Genomic DNA, 13790 nt, shown 5'->3' with positions numbered 1-13790 from the left:
GATTAATTTTTATCCTATGGGTTTTGTAAGAGAACTAAGTGCAACTTCAAGTTGTTCATGTTTCTATTATGACGATTAGCACCTTCCTAAACTGCTGTAAAAAGTGGCCAGAAGGCACTGCAAAAAAACCCATTCATGAACATAGACAGCTAGTGTGTTTTTTAGCTCCAAACTTCCCATAATTGTTCTGAGCAAAACTTCCTGGAGAACGTTGCCTTGTTGTGGGCCTTCTCGTAGATGTGAGATTGATTTACAAGTTATGAAAAGGAAGATATAACCCCTTTATTGAATCTCTTTCTTTGAAGCAAGTTGAACGTTATTACTGCGACAGTGTCCTGTGTCAGTGTTATTGATCAGAGTTGTAATAAATGTAATGGACTGTCTAAGTTCAGTGTGAACTGTGCTCTGAGGTAAGCTTTGGCTTCTTGCATGTCTCCGTGCTCAGAAAATAATGAAATTCTACGCTGAATCGACTTATGTTTTGCTGTGCTTGTAGATTAGTTATGAAAAGGCATCTGAACAGCAAGCATCCTCATCTTTCAGAAAAGTCATGCGTTATGGAGAATTGACAAGTGATTGTTCTTTGACAAAAAGACAAGTTTGCAGAATAGTTTGGTAAAAACTAGTATGCAAGGCATCCATTTTCAATGTAATTTATTGATGGTTTTAGTTAAATTAGGCTATAAATCCTTGACTTGGACTGTGACAGTGGTAATAGCAGGATCTGGATGAAGACAGCTGTGCTGAGGTAAATCATGAGGTACACTGTGCCTTGCACTGCAGTCCTTGTTGTAAAAGTGTGGCAGTTCTGTGATTGCATGCATGCAATAGTGACTGGATGAGATTTGAAACATACAGGGTGCTTGGGAGAGGAGGAAGGAGGCACCAGAGGCTGCTTGAAATAATTCTGATGTTCCTGAAGCAAAAGCTGAAGTAACTGCAAGTTGAAACACTTACTGGTTGGTATCATAGACCCTTTTTGAAATAGCACATACTTGGCCACAGCTCAGATAATTTCTTGACACAGTTTCCTCTACAAGAATCTCAATGTCAATTTTATACCCTGTATTCATGCTCTGAAAGATTCATGGCAATCCACAATTTTTAAGTCTCTTTCACAGTATGATTTATCTCTTTCTCTGTATGAAATCAAAAATTGCTTGAATGTAAAGGAATGAATTTTATAGTCTGGCAACAATTTAGCAGTGTCTGGTATACTGTCCTTGGGAGTTTCATATTCACCTTTGACTTCAGAGTTATAAAAATGTTTGCTAAAAACATTGTTAAGCCCCTAGGTTTGGAACAGCCCATTAGCCACATTGAAAGCATTAAATGAGGTACTCTGAAACACTTGTGGTTTTTTTCTTTTGCAGGTTGTAACAAAGTTCTCAGTGCATCACAGTGCAGTGTTTGTCAGTCAGCATTAATGTCTTCAAAAACATGTACCACTGAGGTTTAACTGGATTTACTTACGTTGTTCTGTCAGTCAGCATTATTGATAAACTTACTGAGACCTGCTTTGCTATCTTGACTATGCACAAGTGCATGCTGTGTCAGTACGGAAGCCTCAGAAGTCTTTTGTCTACTTCATTTTTCAGATTATTGCAAAGTATGTTTTTCTAAAGGAAGAACTGTTGGGATCAGGATAGGATAAACCTACATTAGGAGAATAAAGTAAAAACAGGGCATGCTCCATAGCTGCAAAACATTTGAAGGTCGTAAAATATTTCTTGTAAATGAACAGAAAAGCTTGGGACAGTTTTTCTATTCAAAAATGGTGGAGTTGCATCTAGAAAGTCATGAGAAAACACAGGAATTTTTGCAGTTCGAAGGGACTAGATAACTTTATTGGTGAAAAGGAAAAATACGATTTTTCTTCCTCCTCTATGGGAATGAGGCTCTGCCACATAAGCTGCAAAGATTGCGTTGGTATGCTCTGTGATTTTACCACTTCGTAATTTGAAGGTGAGATTGAAGTAAAAGGTCTGAAGTTTCGTGCTTCATAACAAAAAGTTTTACCAGATTTTTAGAAATTTTCCTGTCTTCACGTCAAAATGATTTACATTTTGATAACTGATGAGTGGGTTACACTGCCTCTCAGACAATTTATGAATGTCAAGAATGTTTTTGTGGGTTAGTATTTTGCTTTAGAGGTATAGAAGTGTAGAGAGATAAGTGATCTTTCAGGTCTGCTCTATCCCTATTTCCTCTTCCTTCTTCAGCCCCATATAGCAAAATCAGCTGTTTCTGAAGATGGCTTCTTTCTGAGTTGTATCCACCCCTGAATCTGTCTAATGGATTTTTTTTTCATACTCTTAACTAGTATCAAAGCCCTAGTTTTATGTTAGTTTATTAATGGCCTGAAAATCTATTCAGTCATAACATCTGTGGAATTTGTTTTGATTTGAAAGGCAAATCTACAGTAGCTAAACATCTTCTGGACTTATTGAAGTTCAAAATAACACCTAAGAGGTTTTTTCAGAGCTGGCTAAGAGGTTCTTAGTTAATAATATGTTGATTGATTTTTCTTTTTTTTTTCCCTCCTCAGCAGATCTTAGAACAGAAGTATTCCAGTAAGATGTAAGATTATATTGATACTTAAAAGGAATAAATATGAAAGATCTGTGGATCTGAATTTTTCTTATTCTCATTAAGAAATTTATAATAATCATAAATACCTATTATTAAATTATTATTAAATTGATAACACACAGCTTTTAAAACTACCAGTGAGAGATTCCAGTCAAAGAGATAAAATAATCCAATAGGAGTTGAGACTAGCACAGTCCATAACTCAAAACGCAATTAGTTCGGAGAAGTCAGATTACTTCTGCTTGACCTGTTGTGTTTGCCATCCTTTTAGCATTAAAAATTAAACAGCAGTGGTATAAAAAGCATTCATATCTGAATTACGTTTATTTGATTATTTTGGTTTAGGTTTGTTACTTAAAATACTATCTTTGATCTGAGACTGAATCATACATGAAACCTTGGATAGCCTATTTCAGACTTGAGCAGAAATATTTCGGTAGTCTTGCAATGTAACATTGACATACTTTGAAACAAACTCTTTTTGCGAACAGTGTTTGTTTCATTCATTTTAGTACCTTCTGTTACTGCTGCTGCTGGCTTATATTAACACTCACCATGCAGGTTTTCTTCCTTATCATCCATCAGTCACTGAACACTGTTATCTGGTGGGATAGGACATCTTCCAAGTTAATGTTACTTGTGCCTTCATAATACGGTTTCTAGCTTGCCCTACAAAAGAGTGAAGGTTTGTTTGATTGAGCTAATTGTGGAAAACCCGTATCTTACTGCATTCCTGCCCTGAGTTTGTTTCCACTCAGAAAAAGCAGTGGCATGGTAGCAAAAATGCTGCATAACCACTGTCTTTTGTGGCAGATGATATGTATTTTACCAGTATGTTTGTTTCAGATCAATATCAAAGTGATTTGTTTCAGCAGGTGAGTCTGGAAATGTACAAATTATTTTTATTGTCTCTGATGCTACTATGAACTCTATTTACAAGTAGTAGCATGTTATTGCAGAGAGAAAGAAAATCACCTTAAATTCGTGAAGAATTTTTGTTCTGTACTCAGGCCTAACTGAATTATAGTTTAATTTATGACCATATGTGCTGTAGTGTTCTTGAAAGAAATAACTGTGGGCGTTCTCTTTATCTTCTGGCAGAGAATGAAAAGGAGTGTTTGTTTGTTACACAGACCTCATTTGCTCACTGAGCGCTAAAGGGCTTTTGTCTTAGGTAGCTGTAGGTGTCCCCTCCCCAGTCTCAAGGATAGCTCAGCTCTCTGTCAGTATTGGAGGTAATATACTGATAGCTAATACTGTCCTGCAGTATGGAAGGCGAAAAGAGGTGAGAGTCACAACTTCTGTCCAAGGTAAGCTGTTTCATACCATTTTCCTCCTGACCCAAATTCCAAGTAAGGTGTGGAGTCTCTTGGAAAAGGCAGTATGGGGACATTAGCAAGTTTTGTGTGTATATTTAAACACAGAATTATTTTCTTTATGCAATAATGTTATTTTATAATTCTGGCAGGTGAGACTGGAGAGGTTTTTTGTTTCTTGTTTTGTGTGGGTTTTTTGGCAAGTATTGACTAGATTTCAAATTAAAGTTTAAATGAAAAAAGTTAAATTTTAATTGCAAGTGTTGCCTTATAGTGGAAACTGGAATGAGAATAAATCAGTATTTATCAATATTAATAAAATGTTAATCAAACACTTGTCCAAATAAATACTTCTCTATCCTGCAAAAAATACTAGTGTTGTAGCTCTTGCTGAGTAGGCAACTGCCTCAAGGAGGTAGGCCTAACAACAGCTTTTATATAGCTGCAACTGTTGAAGGAAGTGGCCTCTTCAGATATTTCAAGATCATGATTTCGGGGGGGGGGGGTGGGGGGGGGAGGGCTTTTTTTTTTTTTTTTTTTTTTTTTTTAGCTTGGGAAAGTCTTAATTTATTTTGGTGAGGAGTGTTTTAATCATTACCTCCTCTACAAGTAGAATGGGCAAAAGCATTAACTGATTTATCTTGCATCTGTGTCATGCAACCTTGAGTTACTGATTCTTATTTATCTTTTTAGTGTGTGTTTACTGTGTAAAGCAGTTTTCATAGAAATGTTCTTTGGAAGGAACTTCTGGAGGTCATCTAGTCTGACGTCTTGTTTGAAGGAGGACTGTCAGTACTAGATCAGATCAGCTATGGCTTTGTCTAGCCAAGTCTTGAAGACTTCTAAGGATGGAGATTTATTAATTTTCTCCCATACCATGAGAGTTTTTGTACTTGAATGATTTGAGGGAGGAAGGAAGGTTATGCATCAAACTAGTGTTAAAAAGCTTATAAAGTCTGGCTAGCAAAACTGTGGACTAAGAGGTAGGAAATAAGGTGGGGCATCTTGGATAGGAATAGGTGATTTGAAGAAATACTGCACATCAATTTCTTTATTTTAATTATTTCTTAGATTTTTTTTTCTAGCTCTAATTGCTTTCATTCAGCACTTAAGTGTGTTTGTACACTGAGTATATTCTAAAAGGTACTATATGGTATGATTCAAAATACCTTTAGCTACTGTCAGTGACATTATTTCATTTGTTGATGTAAGTGATTTAAGGCACTTTAAACACACTTTATCAAGGATAATAGTTGAAAGAGCTCTAGCAGATCTCACTGAAGTGGTTTTTAGAAGTTACCACTCACGGTACTTTTTCAGCCCCTTAGTAATGTTACTCTCCGTGCAGAACCTGTGCCATCCTCAGCCTACAAATATAGCTTAAACCCACTAGCAGTTTAAGCTAAATGACTAGGCTTTGCACTGGCATGAGTAAAGGGTGCCCACATGTTCTGTGCTGCAGGCAGCAGAGGCAGTAGCAGGCAGCAGGAGAGGATGGCGTCCCTAGCCCAGCAGTTGAGCGTACATGTCTGCTTGTGGTTTGAGAGTCTGAACTAGTAGATCTTGATAGGCTTTTGTTGGAGAAGTCTGATTTTTGATGTTTTGTCTGAAGACTTTAAAGATAGGTAAACTTGAATATTTTTAGGTATTAAAGATTGTGACTCAGTCAGTTTGGGAACCAGACTTAGCTGCAGTGTTTCGGTGCAGTTGGTTTGTCTCAAAGTACCAAACAGAGATTTCTTTAAATCCATCTTTTATCATCTTTATGGTCTCTGGAGATTTTTCTTTAAAAAGCTGTTAAAGAAAAATTTTGCTTTAAAACTTGAAAAACATAGGCAGTATTATTTTTGTATTTAACAAGAAGCTAGAGATTACATTTTTTAAATAAAGAGATTAATTCTATTGCTATAACCCTTTTAATGTAAAACTGTTCTTTTATAAAGATATTAAGTTAGAAGTTGAGAACTAGGAAACATCCAAGTTGATTTGCTGTATACATTAATTCTTTCCCTTTGTGCAAACATCTGTGGTGTTTTCTTTCTTCAGTATGTGAAATAATGACTGCACTGTAGGACGTCTGGTGTGTATAGTCAAAGTAGGAAAGAGATTGTGATATTGCACTGTACAGATACATTCTTAGCTTGTGGAGGATGTCAGCCTGGGAATAATTGTGCCAGTGTTATGCTATATATATTCCAGTAAATATTCTTTATGATGTCATAGTATATTTTCAAAGACTTTTTCCTTGATGTAGTTTACGGTGAAGGTGAGGCTCATATTCCTTGTGCTTCTATTCAGTTTTTTTATTCTTCTTGTTTTACTTATTACCCTGTATCTTCCTTACTGCATGCTATTCAGATGCTGCTGTGAAGGCAGAATTACTTATTTTCTTTTTTGTAATTAGTTCTTCTTAATTGATTTGCTGTTTTTCAGAAGGGAATATCGAGGAAAAGAGAGTATATGTCGATTGACTATTATTTTTTCAAAGGATTTTTTTCAAAGTATATTGCATTACACCGCATCTGATATGGTAAAAATTGTTTTCCTTTTAATTGTATTCAAATCTTTCTCAGATAAAGCTAGATGGTTTAGCAATCCAACTGTTTTTTTTAACAGTTTATATCCTTATCCAATAAAGTTCTTTTACCGTGTTAAAACAAGAAACCACCATATGAGCAAACTTGTTTTTGAGTCAGTTTGTCAAGAGAGGTGATATCAGATATGTGCTGACCCCCACATATATGTGCAGCCACCACACAGAGTGGTGGCCGGATCTGCAGTAAACCCTTGTTGTAAAAACGATGAGGTTTCTCTTCGCCTGTGTCCTTTTAACATTATAGGTCAGTTCTGTGTCAGAAAAAGCCAAGAGGGGTCATCTGGCCCTGGACAGAATGAGCCACTATGGCACATCATCTGTAGCTGCTGTGATTCTCCAGCAGGACAGAGCGGCTGAAAATGTTGCTGCGTCCTTCCATGGACCGGGATGCCGTTCTCTGAGTGCGTTGCTTACAAGGATGTCTGTTCGATTGACTCTGGTTAGAATCAGTGCTCACTTTCCTTGCCAGGAGTAAAATAAAGGTAACTGGTGACAAGCTTTAAGGATTGTCACTATTTGTTTCCATTCCCATACTTTTACAATGGTTTTAATACTACACAATTATGGACTTGTTCTAAATCTTTTTACTATCTCTTATAAGCAGGTTGCCTTGTGTCCACGAAAGTCCATTTAATGGATAGCACTGTTCTCAATATTAGCAAATAAGTTTTCAATCCCACTGGATCCATGAGATACATAGTAGAAATGTTGATGTTATGGAACAATTTCAATTTTTTTTTTACATGTTGTCAAAGTGTTTTGGTCACTGATTTAATATGCATGCTTCTACATTTTTATCACTTGTTCTGTAGCATGAAAACATCTCTAGCATATCCTTTTTATGTAAAGAAAGGAAAGAGTATGACCCAAGGACTTATAAAATGCAAAGTAGTTACAGTAATGTCTGTTACATGTGCTATCAGTCCTGTTGTAAACCTCTCCTTTGTGAGGAAAAGGACTTGAAAAATACAGCAGTGTTCCTATGCTCTTGATAGTTTATCTTTCAAATTTAATTTTACCTGATTATAGTGTATTTGTGTGTATGTATTTTAACAGTGTTTGGAGCTTTTAACTAGGTTATTTACTACCTGAGGTATCGTTATTGAATATTGAACATCCATTCAAATAGACTTCTGTGAATTATTGTGCATAAGCAGGAAATTACTGGATGAAAATGTTATCTCAGTTAAATGGGATACTTTTCTTCATATAAGGCTGGATTATCTTTCTGAAATGTACACAAGAAAAACCCTATTCTAGAAAGAAATGTTCAGATTGTTTTAGGTCTCTTACATGTTCAGAATTTACATATAGATTGAGGAGAGTACTTTGAAAAATTTCCGATAAATAACATGCTACATTCTTTTATGCTGCTTTCACTTACTAACTAATTAGTTTCAGCATAGCTTTGGTGCCTATATAATTCTTGTCCTTTTTGAAAGTCTTTTACAAGAATTGTTATCTGGAAGGGTTTTCTGTTTGTTTTGGGATTTTTTTTGTAGTTTGGGACTCCTTTAAATTTTGTTATGTGTTCAGTATGTGGAGTTTCAGATCTACATTAATAGTAGCAGTCCATCTAGCCAAGGGCCCTATCTCTTAAGTGGATATTTTCAGATTCAGGTAAGATGTTCAGGAAACCTCACAGTGTAATAAACTGAAAATAGAATTTTGATTTTTTTTTTTCCTGTTTTAGTTAATGATTGATGTGTATCTTTAGATATGAAGAAAATTGGGTGGAAAGGGCATTACGGGAAGGTGTTTGCTTTCTTCTCAAATGTTAGGTTCTGCAACAGCCAGAATAAATGAAGTGGTAATCTGGTTTCACTGGTAACTTCAGTGTATCCCTTTGGGGATTTCTAGAAATAGCTTCTGCTTTGAGGGTATGTTTTACTGTAGCATACAGAGGTCTCAGGCCCTAGTGTGCGGACAACTTGCAGAACTGTCAGAGAACAAATCTTGCAGGTAAGATACTATATTTCTTAAGTTTATGGACTAAGTTCTGGATTTTGCTCCTTCTGAAACAGTGGTGTGAACATTTCTTCTCTACTTTATAAATTTCTTGAAGCAGTGTCTTAATTTTTAGGTGGTATGTTGTGGTTATTACAATGGCTTTTTTTTTTTTTTTTAAATCTACCATGCACATATACTTGTAGTTTAATGTTTACTTTTGCTGAGTCTAGTTCTGATTCATCATGTTTACGTGACTTGCCATCAGCCATCCGTTAGTTATAATTTAACTTTCAAGGCTGTATGTAATTTGGTTTTATTAATGAAGTGCAATAAACAACATTATGAAGCTTTTTTCTTTTAATCTTAAAAGGAAAAAAATCGATATCTCAAAAAGCAATCACAAAGAAGAAGGCTGTCACAAAGTCTACCGTACCAGAATTTCAGGTAAATGATTTTTTTCATTTCTGTTTTAAGTAATTGAAATCTGAATGTCTTTAAACTCCTTCAGTGTTTGGCAGAGACCTTGGAAATCATAATTGAAGGTGAATTGCCTTTTTCCAGTTACAGCAGATCAAAAAGTTTAATCTTATAGTATTCTTCAATTTGCATTTCACCTTTTCTTGGTAGAGCGTGTTACAGCATTTTTACTATGTGCAGTTTACATAGCACTTTCCAGTATTATTTAAGAGTACAAATGACTTTGATAAAGCACAAAACTTGGAAACCTAATAGTAGTTCTTCTGTTTTATAGGGTAGATAGTGCCAAATACATGCTTTCCTGAATAAAATTACTTGGGTTTTGCATGAGGTGTGATGTTATGATCCTTGAACTGAGAATATCTAGCTTGATTTACTGAAGGACTTGGAAAAAAAAAAAAAAAAAAAAAACAAAAAAACCCTAAACTCATGTGCTCATCTTGTTTGTAACTTTCACCCCTTATCTGCACATGACCTTTAGACCAGATAAGAGAGTGGTTATCAAAATCACCTCTTTTTTATGATACTATAACAGAAGTATTGTAGTAATTCAGTTGTAACTCATAATTTATGTGTGTATGCTTACTTGGATTGAAGTTCTCGTTTGATTACAAGATTATTTAAAACTTATTTTGAGAAAGCAAGCTGCTGTTCTGAGCAGTAGACCCTCATTAAATTATGACTATTCTGCAAAACGCTCACACTGAATCTGTTTCTTCTATGATGATGTAGTGTTTCAGGTGGAGCTAGTAGAATTCTTGGTGATAAAACTGGTTAGATGCAGTTTAAATACACATTGACATTTGTCTGTATCCTTATGGTAGGTGCTAGAATTGCTTCTTGGCAACTTCAGGAAGTAGTGGAAGTGTTTAAAAATTTGCATTTTTCTAAGGGCATTACCTGCATTGCATGGATGTTCACAGTTAATAGTTATAAATCCTACTTTACATTATTAAACTGCTGAATATTCTGTCTAAAAAATTATCGAAAACTTAGCCTCACTTTTTAGCTAACCTGTGTAAACTGCACATTTACATATCTAGCCTATGTATAATGTTAATTAAAATGTGACAAAGGCTTTTTTAATCAGACCTGAGCTTCAGATCTGTTTTAGGTGAAGCTAAGATCTGTCAGTACCAGCAGTTCAGTCTTATTAGGGTGCTTTTTAACCATAAATTTCAAGAGGATAGGCAGGATCAGTATGATTGATGTAAAAAATCCTCACATTGTAAAAGCCATAATGCACATGATTTCGTAAGAATAGATCCTATACTTACATATAGTTTACCTAACAAACAAAATCAAATTTTAAAGCTGAGCAAATTAGTATTAATACCTCTTTTAATATCTGTAGTGACCCTAATTCTGCATTAAAATCGATTATTAACAGACAATTCAGGAGATGAGTGTACTAATTAATGCTAAAGTTTAGAGTGCCATTTGTAAAGATCTGTTTGAGGAAACATATGAAAGATTTTTCTTCTATCATAGTTTGAATGTAAGGAGCAAAACAATAAACACAAATCAGTGAACATCACTCTTTACTTGTATGTGATTTAAAATCTTTATGAATATCTTAGCTCAATGCTGTCTTAAAAAAAAAGGTTGAGGATGCAAATTTAGTTGTCTTTATAGAATAAAAACACATCATGATTTTAATATTTTGAAAATGTAGATGATTAAGAAGCAACTTGATAGGTTCACAGATCATGATTTTGCAAATTAGCTGTTTTGTTTATTTATTAAGAAATTGAGTCCCAAGTTTACAATTCCTGTTGCTTACTAGTATCTTAAAGAAATTACAGTAATTATACTGCTATACAGACAGTTTATTTTAGGTAATAAAGTATATTCATGTCTGGTAATAAGAGCCTTCTAAATATTTCCTCTTTTAACTGCACATAATATGTACATGCAGCTGTATATACCTGCATGTACAGTAAGTATAGAAAGAATATACATATTTTAAGGAAATGGGGTAAATCTTTGGCTTTTTTATCTAACTGTGTCACAGCAGAATTTCATTTTTTTATCATCTCTGGTCTATAATAAATACAAATATCAAAAGGGAGATATCTGGTTATTTTCCAATTGGAGACAACAGCAATAAATAAAGCAGGTTCATAGGAAATAAAAATGGAAATAAAAACCATTTACACTCATTCCATAAATAACCTAATTTAGGCACATAACTCACCTGAATTGTGTAAAAGTTACTAAAAATTGCTAAAAAGAGTTTTTCTGAAGTTCTGACTGGTTAAAGGTGACCAAGGAGGGAGCATCAGTGATCAGGAGGAGTGTATGTTAGGTGTGCATTTATGAATAGATCCATAGAATTACATTCTTTCGTAGTCGTGAAGAGTCAATTTGTAAATTCTCAGACATCACTGGAGAGTCCCAAGTTGGAATGGAACATGCGAAAATCTCGGAAGTTATCTTATTCCTGTCTTTCCTCCTGAAGGTTTTAGTTATCATTAGGATATTTCAGAGGTCACTGAGATCTGAGACTGCATCTTAATGGGAGAAGCTGAGCACTGAATTTTCAAATTTACTGGAAAACTGAATACCTGCAGCTTCTGTTGTTTTCTGTTGGGGGGAAAAAAAAAAGTGCTTAGTGTTTATGAAAATTTAGCTCATATGTAGTAAGTTCTGACCCTGATTTGAAAATACCTGTGCTGAAGTTATCATATACATGAATAGACTTTAACAGAAATACTCACACCCTGGAACTTTAAGCAACTGCACAGTGTTCTAGAGAACAGAAACTACATTTTTCTTTTTCATATTCTTTTTCTCATGATAGTTAATTAGAAGGCATCTTCTTCAAGAGCAGTATGTGAAACTGCAGTGAGCTATCAGACTAACAGAATGATTAAATTGATGTTATCTTCCTTTTTGCATTCATGTTAACTTAACTGGTAAAACTTATAAACCAGTCTAGACAGCATTGTTTGCAGAAACCTGAATAGCCAAGTTCAGCCAGTTAACAACCATGAGCAAAGAACAGTATGCAACATACACTGGAGTCCCATTATGAGAAATAGCTGCTAGACTCCATATCAAATTGATCTGAAGAAAATTAATCTCCTTTTACTGTGGTTGCTGACTGTAAGTCAGTAGACTTAATGAAAGGGGGAAGAAAAATTGTCTCTGAATTCTCTGCCTAAAATAATAAAGGGATTACTTATTCTTTCGCCATATACTGAAAATTAAAAGAAGTCATAAGTTAAGCCTGTCAAAGTGAGAAAATAACAGCCTCTTTCAGCCATTGTTTTTTTCTTCATTCAAAGTGATTTAAAAATTGATAGTAACTTCTTTGATCTTTTTAGGTCTTAGTTATGCCTAAAATCCTGGCTATGAAAATGTTAAAATTTTGAGGTCAAGATTCTAAAATTTGGGAAATCCTAAATTACTTACCCTTGTGTTTGTTCACTCCTCTTTTACATATGAAATACAATACACTTTTAAATAACTATGCTTTTCATCCATTCCTTAAAATTCTTGGGTTTTTTCTATAAATAATATGAGAAATGTTTGGAAAATGAGAGGGGTTTCAGAGATAACTTCTTCCCAATCAGTGTGCATCTTTGATACCTCATCTCAAGTCCTAATGTGAATGAAGAAATACAGATTTTCTTTCTTGGACCCTTTTATAGTTGCTGTCAGTACAATATGTGTTTCATATACTAAATTTGTTTTGACAACTATTGTTCTTAGCTGAGCTGCTGTTTTCCTTGTTTTACCAGTGAGGAATTAACACACAGGTTTTAGGCTCAAATATCCACCTGTTTTCATGCCAAGTTGGGACTTGGAGGTTTGATTACCCTCCTTTGCCCCCCAGCCCCAAGACATCTTAGCTTTTTATATTGTCATTGTTTTCCGGTGCAGTAGTTTAGATTGGTACACAGTAAACAATTTTGCAGATCAGATCCTCATGTCTCAAGTGACCATTCTTAAAATGAAACAGGACTGGGACCTGTGAAAAGTTTGGCTGCATAAATTGTCTGACGTCATGTAGGAGCTCTGTAGTAGAGTTGGTATTTCAAGGACAGCATTCAGCTAACATAATACTGAGATGATCCTCCTTGCAATCTGTTGCCTTACTTAGTTCATCCACTTCTAGCTCTGCAGCACTTGTAGCAGAGTTTTATGGGCAGTATCCTTCTTAGCATCATAATTCTGCTTTACCTTTGATCCATGGTGCACTGAATTAAGCAGGTCCTCCAGAAGAAAATAAAAAGCAGTGATACAATTAAAAACTGAATCATCAGGTACGTAGCCAACAGGATGAATGGCAGTTGTAGAGGGGAAAACTTAATCTGGGCCGTTCTTGGCTTTTGCCAAGAGCTTGATCTGACAAACTTTGCATTTCTGTGTAATAATACATTATCACTGATTTCAGACCAGATGGGAGGAGAAAAGCCATTATGTGACTTCCAGTTTACATTTACATATTTGGAATATGTACAGGGCAGAGGTCTAGTATTGAACCTAAGAGTTACACATAGTAATGCTGTTTTCTGGGTCAAGAGAGAAACCTTTTGCCAGTTGATTTTACACATATTTTCTACAGCAAGACAGTGGTAATTTCCTTGTTCATTCTCTATTTTAAACTTGATAAGTGTAAATGCTGTAAACTTGATCAGCGTAAACATTTACTGTGTGTTGTTGCACTTTCCCAATCCTGTCAAACATACACAAGTGTTATGAAAAATAATAATTGCATTTATGCATTACAGGTTTCTGAAATACATGCATTTTGCTAATGGTGTCTGTTTCGTATTTTAATAATGAAACAATATGCTTGATCTGTTCTTTCTTTTTATTTTTTTTTTTTTCAGATGTAAAACTTAATATGC

General features: G+C 34.9%; 1 protein-coding gene across 3 annotated transcripts in view; it reads left to right on the top strand.

The window, feature by feature from the left end:
* The window catches only part of BRD10 (bromodomain containing 10), a 59414-nt gene that overhangs the window by 24615 nt on the left and 21009 nt on the right, over positions 1 to 13790 (top strand). For all 3 annotated transcript variants that reach the window (XM_064502440.1, XM_026097492.2, XM_064502441.1), the window contains one exon: positions 8825 to 8898. In XM_064502440.1, the coding sequence (XP_064358510.1) occupies positions 8825 to 8898 (74 nt within the window). The remainder of the gene's footprint in view (positions 1 to 8824; positions 8899 to 13790) is intronic.

Source organism: Dromaius novaehollandiae, chromosome Z (assembly GCF_036370855.1).
Source record: "Dromaius novaehollandiae isolate bDroNov1 chromosome Z, bDroNov1.hap1, whole genome shotgun sequence".
Classification (NCBI taxonomy): Eukaryota; Metazoa; Chordata; class Aves; order Casuariiformes; family Dromaiidae; genus Dromaius; species Dromaius novaehollandiae.
Note: the sequence above shows the minus strand (reverse complement) of the source record. Positions and strands in the feature narration are given on the sequence as shown.